This window comes from Cibotium barometz, chromosome 56 (genome assembly GCF_041138505.1).
Source record: "Cibotium barometz isolate CiBa-2024 chromosome 56, ASM4113850v1, whole genome shotgun sequence".
Taxonomy (NCBI): Eukaryota; Viridiplantae; Streptophyta; class Polypodiopsida; order Cyatheales; family Cibotiaceae; genus Cibotium; species Cibotium barometz.
Genome location: NC_141101.1, coordinates 10,736,457 through 10,746,688, shown reverse-complemented (window position 1 = coordinate 10,746,688; position 10,232 = coordinate 10,736,457). Strand labels below are relative to the sequence as shown.

General features: G+C 45.7%; 1 protein-coding gene across 1 annotated transcript; it reads right to left on the bottom strand.

Moving 5' to 3' along the window:
• Window positions 1-925: 925 nt before the first annotated feature.
• LOC147606884 (uncharacterized) lies at window positions 926-5,046 on the bottom strand. Its single transcript, XM_086791012.1, has 5 exons — window positions 4,617-5,046; window positions 4,450-4,505; window positions 2,148-4,373; window positions 1,872-2,067; window positions 926-1,782 (listed from the first exon to the last, which is right to left on the bottom strand). The coding sequence occupies exons 1-5, from the start codon at window positions 4,759-4,761 to the stop codon at window positions 1,022-1,024; spliced, it is 3,384 nt and encodes a 1,127-aa protein (XP_086647138.1). The 5' UTR covers window positions 4,762-5,046; the 3' UTR covers window positions 926-1,021.
• Window positions 5,047-10,232: the final 5,186 nt, after the last annotated feature.

Genomic DNA, 10,232 nt, shown 5'->3' with positions numbered 1-10,232 from the left:
GTGAAAATCAACTTTTCTTAGATCCTTTTAAACCTCCTAAGAAAAAAAGTTAAAGAGATACTCAAGGCACATTTATCGGAGTATAGAAATACACTTGTAGACATTGGTGTAGTTCCATGCCACTTCTCAAAACACATGAACACACACACACAAAAGAACTTTCTTACAAGAGCCTGACTCGACCACAGAGAGAGAGAGAGAGAGAGAGAGAGAGAGAGAGAGAGAGAGAGAGAGAGAGCTCCTCTTGTTTATGAAAGAGACACCTTCTACTGTTACTTTACAAGGAGAGAGCCACTTTTACGAGAAAAACCAATCTCCTTTTGTTTTGCAAGATGACACCCTCCAATTGTTGTCTAGAGAGATGAATTGCCTTATGAGATGGCATTGATTGGCATCCCCGCGCTACGCGAAAGAAATGAGAGATAGACCATGTACTTGACTTTCTCTACACAATTTGTGCTATAAAAGGGAGGGTTGATCAAAATTAAGGAGATCTTACATAGAGTGATGTTTTTTAAAGGTGCTCGTATTGCACACAAGGTATTTTGTGAGGGGGCATCTCTTCTCTATATCTCTATATATCTATTCCATCTAATAATAGAAGGTTCCAGGTGGCTGAGAAGCTAACACGTGGTAGGAGGAGCAACCAGGATTTTGAGATTTCTAGAGGAGAAGCTAGCACGCTTGGGTTCACGTCTGAGAAAACACATAAATTGAACGCGATATGCATGCCATTCCAAACAAGGCTGCAGCATCGCATGGGTCCTATACTAGTATTAAAGGAAGAGTTTAACAAAGTTGCCATGTGGCAAAAATTAGGAGGTTCGGGAAGAGGAGGAGGAGGTTTGAGGAACTTGGAGTAGAATTTGAATTTGGAGGCTTTGAGGAGACGTGCAAAGCACGAGTCAGCCGCGGATACATACAGTTGGTAAACTATGCATTACTAGAATCATGGATTTACATAGAAAATGACAAGTTTACAATGAATTAAACACGTTAGCGCACACTGGTAATGGATTGATTATATATGAGGTGTTGCTGTGATGGTGGTGCTGCTGACGTGTAGAGAAAGCGCTTCAACTACAGCCTCTTGTACAACGGAATCGAAGATGTCATTTTCGAGTCGACGTGCCACGATGGCTATCTGGGTTTGCTTATGGCGCCACGCGTCCTCCTCCGACAGGTCCTGCTCTAGCATCGCGTACAGCGAATCCTCAGCCGCAGCCGGTGTGAGGGCTGGGCGAAACTCCACGCGTTGTAGGGCACTCCACAGACGGGAAACCGGGAGTTGCCGGTAGCACGGGGCGGCGCATACTTCCGACATCTCCACCCATGCGAGCCGGCCGGCCAGGACCTCGTTTAAGCAGTCGAAGAGAAGTCGCCGGCGCATGGCTGCCTGCCGGCTCTTCCGGTACAGCTCGCCGCCGAGATCCCTGTCGTTGGCTTGAAACTCCTGCTCTTCTGCATGTGCTGCGTCCCAATGTTCTTCCAGCTCGTCGTAAACCTCCGAGCTGATTTTGCACCCGCCGGCGAGCCACTGAGCAGCTATGGCGTCCGCGCTTGATTCCGTCAAGCCGGCCGCTCGCAGAATATGCTCGGTGTAGAGAAATTCTGTGCTGTTTGCAATGTCCAGCTGACTGCTAACACAGGCCGGTTCCCTACTGTCGCCTGGTGCTTTTGCCGTTGAGTTGGGCCCCGGATCCGTTGGCTGCAGGGCGGTGGCTTCTGGAGGGGATTGCCACTCGTCCGGGATCCGAACGTCCACTTGAATCTCCGTTGGAACTATCACATACAGATGTGACTAAACACACAGAAAGGCACGAAAAGCAGAAAAACAACTTCAAAGCATTGACGTAGATGAGAAGTTGAACCTCTTGCGCCCCCAGTCGCATCGACAAACTTAGGAGACTCCACGTCCTCCTCATTGTCGGAGAGATGACCCTCCAGCACGGAAACGGGGCTGCATTGCCCAATCTCCTCTGCGAGACTATCCACTTTTTCAGCAGAATCTTGATCTGTCTTCGATTCCCGAGGCGGCGTTCTAACTTCCGGCTCTTTTAGTGTCGCCTGGAAAGCGTTGTAGAGTAAATCAAGAAGCTAAATGACTTCTAACGACCCAATTCTAAAAACAAAATCCGACGCATTACCTCCACGATTTCGCCAACGGACGGAGCCTCCGTCACAATAGAAATGCAGTCCGATCTCCCCATTGTGTCCGGCAGAAAATCACCATTAAGTACCTCTGAGTTGTGCACAAGCTCAACTTCAGATATGGTGCAAATTTCCGCCTCATTCGAAGGACAGATTTCGCCCGCATCTATGGATTTTGCAGCCCCCGGCTCGACGGAATCCTTTCGTGGCGGTGCTTGACGCCGGAAGGAGTCGGAACTGCTCTTCCGTGAGGTCAAGCTCTGAGCAGGCGACAGAACTCGTGGAATGCTTTTCACACCTTGGAGCTGTCCTTGCTTGATTTTCAGAGATATCTTGCGAGGCTGGACCGGAGATTGAGGTGACGGAAGGAGAGCTGCAGGCGATGGAGATCGTGACTTCCTACCATTGGTCTCCTTTGATGAGTTCTCAGCGCTGCTGCTCTTGAGCTTTTGCTGGCTGATCTTTTCGGCCCTTGATGGCGCAGTATATTTTCCACTGGCCGGTCGGCGATGCTCGACGGAGTTTGGCACCCGGCTAGTTGATTTAGCCAAGGGTTTCATAATCACAATTGAAGCTGCTGCATCACTGTTTGTTGCCGGGCGATTCGCATGGGAGACCTGTGCATCCGATCTGATCGTCGAAGATGACAGTGGATCGGCTCTTTCCATCGGGACACGTGCGAGCGATGAAAGCCGAGGCGCCGGCATTTCAAGGTTTGGCACGGCGTTGGAGGCCTGCTGCCTCCTTGTATCGTCGGCGGGCTTGGTTTTCGGTGGCCGAAGCAATCCTTTAAGCTGCATTGCCTCCAGTATTTGTTTTAGCGTCTTCCGCTCTTGCTCCGTGCTCTGCAGGCCAAGCTGCCGTAGCCTTTTCTCGATCTCGTCTTGAAAGGCATAGCTGGATCGACTGGGAGAAGACATCTCATCAGATTGACTCAAAACTACGACAGGAAGACCCTCCTGGATCTGTTTCTTCAGTGCCGGAAGCGCCATCGGTTGGGGCTTTGTCTTTTCCACAGCAGCGTACTTGATGGATTGTTGAAGATTAGCGCCGTTCGAAATGGCGTCGAGAAGCTTGGCGGAGGCGTTGCTGCGTTGCTTGTCGCCGGCAAGGGAGAGGGTTTCCAGGCGCTTCAGCACGCTTTGAAGCTCAGCCCGCAGATGGGCATCGCCCTGGCCGTTGAGCTCGTTCACAGAGATGGGCTGACTAGAGCTGCTGTTTGTAGAATTGGATTCGAGAGCCCTATGCAGGGAATATACGGCGATGCTGGGTAGTGGGCACTCGGCAGAAGAAGGCGGTGGAGGAGTATACTGCAACAGTTGTTGGAGAAGCTTAGCTTCACCGGATGATTTCTTGCCAGGTTGCTTCTGGGATGGCCCCGGCGGGGTGGACTTTGGGAGGTCATCGAGGCCCATGAGGCGAGCAACGACATTGGGAGGGCGGTTGATGGACAGAGATGTACCAGTTCTGGGCTGCTGGGGCGGACATGCGGCGGAGCTTGGCCTCTCAAAACGGCCTTGGATGGCGACGCGGAGCTCTGCAATGGAACGGGGGAGGTCCCTTTCGTCCCAAGAACGGCGGGACGCCTCTTGAAAGGTCCGCTGCGACCACCGGATAGCCTCCTTGAAATCGAATGACGAGGCTCTCGCTGCCGGTTCCCCGCCTCCCATCGCCCTAGGTGATGCTCTGGGCGCCACGTAGCCGCCGCCAGTGGTTCCCGCCGACTCGCCCTCCTCTTGCAGCCTTGCCAGCGCCCGCAGTGACTGTTTCCAATCTTCAAGAGAATCCTCGGCCGCCCATCGCCTCTCAGCGGCCGTTCCTCCGTTTGCCAGCCAGGCACCTTTCGTGCCTTCAGCGCTCTCAGCAAGGTTACCACTGCCACCGCCGCCCTTGGACATGGGGGAGCTCCAAAACTCCCATCTTTCCTCTTCTGCTACTTTGCTGTTGCCGTCTAGAGAGGACCTGACAAGCGCATTGGTCAGCCTGGAGCTAGTTCCCCCGCCGGTTACTAGCGGCTGCTCGATCTCTCTAACCTGGAAGGAGTTGTGCGGCACCATCACTCCGGGCTTGGGGGCCTTCTCTTTGCCTTTCAATGTCGTCCTGGCCTTCTCTTGGTGGACGGCCATGGTCTCCTTTCCGTTGATGTTGGATCCCCTGTTAAATTGCCCACGAGAAACAGCGTCCATCTCCCCGACTGCACTCATACGGCCATTGCTTTCCACCTGTAAGAGAAACTCAGGTCAGACACAAGAACTCTAGTGGCTGCAAATAGTAAAGATGAGACGCTACCCTATTGACCTTAGAATCTATGCTTTGCAGGTATTCTCCTTTAGGTACGTCCGACAACGGCGTTTCTGCAATCACGTGGATGCATGCAGCAAGCCAAAAATGTCAACATTCAGAAAAAATGGCGACTCATTTAAGAAGAAATTAGCAGCCGTAATTAGCATTAATCAAGACATAACCTGAGATAAGCTGCACTACTTTACGCGGAGCAGCAATCTGTTTACGGGGCTGTTGATCGAACATTTGAAAGAGGCCCGTGACGCATCCAATCTGCCGTTCAAGGTCGGCAGCAGCATCGACTGCCTGCGATTTGAAAAGCGGCATGGCAATATTAATTTGGGTGAGAGTGGGAAGGCGGGGAGGCGGATTCAACAGCGACAGATGCCGGACACAGACACCAAGTCCGACAACAGAAGGCACTCTGCGCGGTGGGACTAGCCGGCAGCAGGCTAAAGCTTTTGCTGTTGGGAGGCGATGGCGGGCGGCAAGATAATGTTAATCACGTCGTGGAGCATCAAATTTGCAGAATATTAATGTCACGGAGGCGGCAAAACAGTGCATTGTAGCCCTGTGGCGAGAGCGCCCATGCACGACGATGCTTCTTCTATCGGAATGGTAGCCGGCAGCAAGCAAAAAAAATATTTGTTTTAGAAACTAATCATTCTTCGGATTAGCCCAAACCGAGATTAATGTGTTTATCATATATGTCATTGCCTTCGGATTAATACGTTTATGTTGTTTATATATCATTGCCTTGGGGTCCATGTCAGAGCTCCGAGCTGTCAACATGCATGCACGCTTTTGCTCTGGCCAGTCGCCACCTCAGCTTTTGGCAATGCACTACTTAATGAGCCTATTGTTTTCATGTGACAAAGGCTCAGTTTAGCAAAGCTCTTTAATGAGAGCAAATGCTCTCTTTAATGAGAGCAAATGTGCTTCGTGATCAAAGCTATATCTAAATCAGAGTCCCTTTTAGAGCTCTTAATTTAAAGCGTTAATCTGCACTTTGTAAAGAGTCTTAATTCAGCTTTTGACCACATTTTAGAGAGCCACAACAATACTACAAGGGAGATCTCTCTTATAGAGTTGGAGTCACACTCGACGGTGGCAAGGCACCCCAGAGAAAGAAGGGAGCTCGATCCTCAAGTGGAAGAAGGAGGAGAGGTGAGAGGAAACTCATCACCAGCAAGGCCGTAGATCGATCAGGCTCCAGTATTGGAGGGCTCGCCATGCAATGATACCACCGCGAGGAGTCAGCAATTCAGACCACTCCTATTCTCCCCTCCCACGCGTCGCACAAGCTTTCACATGCACTGTGTGTGCCAACTGGCCAGTCTGAATCAGCAGCCAACACGTGGCCATTGTAACATCGGATTCCTCCTTTTTCTATAATTCAACTGCCTTTTTTTGAAAAAAAAAAGGCTCAGTTTAGCAAAGCTCTTTAATGAGAGCAAATGTGCTTCGTGATCAAAGCTATATCTAAATCAGAGTCCCTTTTAGAGCTCTTAATTTAAAGCATTAATCTGCACTTTGTAAAGAGTCTTAATTCAGCTTTTGACCACATTTTAGAGAGCCACAACAATACTACAAGGGATATCTCTCTTATAGAGTTGGAGTCACACTCGACGGCGGTGGAAACTTTTACAAGTGAATGGACATCTTAGCTCAATGGAAATATAGTTTGAATGCAAGGGTGGAGAAGAATGTGCCAATTGGATGTTTGGGGGTGCTAGAAATGTGCCATGTGAATTTCCTCGTAGGTGCATATGAGCATCGCCCATCACCCTATCTAGGCAATTTGGTATTGTCATGAGCAATATGGGCATGTTGGACATGAACCCTAGATAGATGGTCGTGATCGGGCTCGACACGACACAAGGGCTACCTTCTATCCCCGGTGCCTTGTGTGAATGTGTAGCAAGCAATCAACCCTTGGGCCCAAGGTGTTCACACAATGGTCCAATTTCCATGCAAGGTGGTTTCTGGCATGGTTGGCAACCGGTTGCTACACAACAATATGCAAATCCTATGTTATGAGCTTGTAAAACCACGCAAATTGTGGATGCTTTTGTCTTCCTTTAATGTGTTACTCTCCCAATTGCAACTTCAAGTATGCATAGAAACTATCTCTATGGTGGGTAATAAGCAACTTGGTGCACCTGACATCTTCAATCATGTTTATATGCATCTATGTACTGTTAAAGTATAAGTTAGACATCCTCATAAGAATCACATGTGCTTTGAAAAATAAAGCCTCACACTTTTTCAAGTAAATAAGGCTTGCCTTGCCCGTAATGCATCTAGGATACTATTTTATAAACATTTTCTCTGAATTTCTACCTATCACTATTGCAATTTGAAGTCTTCACAAGCCTCCAAAGCCATTTAAACCTTCAAGGGAAGGCCAAACTTGAAGCAAATTTTATCAAATAAATACTTAGTTTTAAATATGCAAACATAAAGTCCAAGGTCATTGCTAAGCATTCCACTTAAGGTCTAAGGTAGGTCTTCAAATTTAGGCCATCCTCCGGCTTCTTTAGGTCAAATTTGTTGTTTAATGAATTCAATTCTTGTGCTTGAAAGTTCGGGTCCCAATTTGGCTCTACAAATTGTGTTTTTTCATCTGCTAAAATGATGTTTCCACCTGGAAGGATTTGAATTGTAGCTTGAAGGTTCTCCTTGGGTTGGAGTTTAGTCAGAAACTACTTTTGAAATGTAAGGCTATCTGTCAAGAGAAATACAACGAAAATGTCTAAAACGACTGGTTTCTAGGGCTTCACCAATTGATGGCTAGGAGTACTACTCGTCCAAAGGCAAGCATGGATTTTCCCATTAGGTCTCCTCTTGGTGGTTTCTTTTTTCGAAGAGTAAAAAGTAGAAAAAGGGGTACTTTTATCAAGTCAACATCTATAAAACATGCAAACAGGGAATTTTTAAAATATGAAAATAGGGGATTTTTTAAATACCCCTAGGATGCACGTGATATATATAGGGTTTTAACATAATGACCCCCTTGAGCAAGGGTGTCTCTATACAACAACTCATGAGGTCTTTTCGAGCATCCAAGTATAATTGCCAATCTCCAAAAAGAAAAACTTATTGAGCAAATGAAGAATTTAAAGTTTTTCTCAAAAGTTGTTATTCAGGGTTTTGACATAATGACCCCCTTGAGCAAGGGTGTCTCTATACAACAAACTCATGAGGTCTTTTTGAGCATCCAAGTATAATTGCCAATCTCCAAAAAGGAACACTTATTGAGAAAATGAATAATTTAAAGTTTTTCTCAAAAGTTGTTATAGATTTGCAAGTTACAGTTTCTTTAGTTTTCAACTCACAACACATAAGATTTTTGTCGAAATGAGGAGCTCTTCATAAGCCCTATCTACTAGGAGTTGCCTTCAATTCCCTGTCACTACACTTTTAAGTTGGTGTAAAAACATGGGGGCGAGAATAAAAGTTGCCTAGCATTCAATTTCCTCTCACTACACTCTTGAGTTGGTGTAAAAAAATGGGAGTGAGGATAGAACATGCCTAGGGTGTATGTGTAACAATCTAGTCAAAAAAAGGAAATGAAGAGCTTTTGTGTTGAAGGAGGTGAAGGTTCAAAAGGCTTATTTTTTAGGAGATTTTTTGCACATTTTGACTATTTTGAATGCCTTTTTACTATTACATGGGCAAGGCAGCACCAAGCAATCAGGCTTGATTTTTGTTGGTTGTTTTACCCATTTATACTCATTTTCAATGTCTTTTACAAGCAAGTTTTTCAAATGCACATCAAAAATATCAATGGCTAGCTCAGGCCATTCTACCCTACCCAAACAAATGGACCTGCTTCAAACCCTAACATATGTGGTGTGTGTGAGTGGTGCAATGCTTGCACTGCATCCCCCCAAAGGGGCTTTCGAAAAAGAAAGCACATAAAAAATACAAGATTATATTTTTTCCCAAAAAAATTTCGTGTTGTCTATCTTGCTCTTGTTTTTTAATCAACAAAAACGGAAAAAATCTCTCTCTCTCACACACACACCCACACACGTCTCTCTCACACACACACGTTGGAGGCCACAACCTCAAATGCCCTTATCTCAGCCCTGCCTTTTATTCGTGTTTTTAGGTGGTTAGGAAGAATCGGGAGACATCCTCAAAATTAGAAAATAATAATAATAATAATAAGTCAGTCAGTTTTTCTCGAAATGCCTTACTCCTAAGGTTCTCTGCTCTAAACTGCCTCAAATGCCCTTGCCTCAGCCCTGCCTTTTATTCGTGTTTTCAGGCGGTTATGACATCTTCAAAATTCGGGAAAAAAAATTTCAAAGTAAGGTTGTTTTTTCTTGAAATGCGTTACTCCTAAGGTTCTGTGCTCTAAACTAATTAATTAATGCCAAAGAAAATTTGGCACCCAATAAATAAATAAATATATATATATATATATATATTATGGTTGATGTTTTGTCGTGCTTTTTCCCGGGTACCTTTTACGTTTGCACCTCTCATCACGTCCACGGTGCAACTCTTCTACCGATGGCGGCCCGCACGTTCGTTGAGTTCACACGTGCCAATACATGCCCTACTTCACTACGAGCCATGCACTCCCTTCTGTCAAAGTGCCCAAAGACACACGCACGCCACAGCCGCACTCATCTTCACCAGCCCGGTGCCACGTCACCTTGCAAAAAAGTTGCAAACTTGCAAGGCTTCTGGCTTTAGTCTCAATCAAAACTTTACCACCCTTCTGCACGACCCTGCCAAACATCGTTGTTTACTCCAAAGTCCAAAAGTCCACACGCTTCCAACCCTAAATACCTTCGGATAAATAAATTGCAGTTTTTCCATTAGAGAAAACATACCAAAAATTTACAAAGCATAAATTCCCACACCCATCAATTCAATGAAATAAATAAATTGTAACATTTTTTTGGGATCAATAATATATTTTTATTAACTATTGAAAATCAATCTTACATCACCCCCAACACCAAACTATCAAACTCAGTCATAAATCACCCCTACAAACACAATTATCTACTCCTTTTTTGATCTCATTCAAGATTTTACAGAGAAATTCCCATCTTTCGTCTTTACATAAGAAGCTAGACTGATCCCATGAAATCTGATATCCCAATAATAAGCAAGCCTCCATCATGGCCTCCATCCTTCATCTTCACATAAGAAGCTAGACTGGTCCCATGAAATCTGATATCCCAATAATAAGCAAGCCTCCATCATGGCCTTAGTAATGCAGCCTCGGGGAGATTGTTTTTCCAACATTCCTCCATGCTTTGACCACACCTTGCCAGTTAGTCTAGTGCCAACAAGGTTCTCAGTAAAAGCCACAAAAGTATGATCCAATTGATTTTCCTTGCGGTACCATCTCTGAGTTTTAGGACCAAATCTAGGAGGCCTTTTCTTCTCAATCCTGCACCTCACCTGCATCCAACGCTCCAAAAATTCGTTCATTTTATCCTCTCGAAATCTTAGAGGACAAAACCTTTCACGAAGGTGTACTTTCATGGCATCTCATAACTGATTCTAGCTCCAGTGGTTAGATTGACAACAATGCTTCTAACTTTTTAGCTCCAATGGTTAGATTGACAACAATGCTTCCAACTAATTTGGCATTTCTTACAATTTTTAGACGCAAGCAAGGGTGAGCTTGCTTCTTTCATTATATCCATTAAAAGTTCAAAACTATCAAATACTTATCATAGCGCCACATCTAAAGAGACACTCTAAATTAATATATATGAGATCTTCATTTTTTGAGAATTACACATCTGGTGCCTTGGGATTGGCAC

Coding starts and splice junctions, on each gene's coding strand:
- LOC147606884 (XM_086791012.1), bottom strand. CDS start 4,761: ATGCCGCTTTTCAAATCGCAGGCAGTCGATGCTGCTGCCGACCTTGAA. Junction 4,374..4,449: donor TGCAAAGCATAGATTCTAAG/GTCAATAGGGTA, acceptor TTTCTCTTACAG/GTGGAAAGCAATGGCCGTAT. Junction 1,783..1,871: donor TGCGACTGGGGGCGCAAGAG/GTTCAACTTCTC, acceptor TGTATGTGATAG/TTCCAACGGAGATTCAAGTG.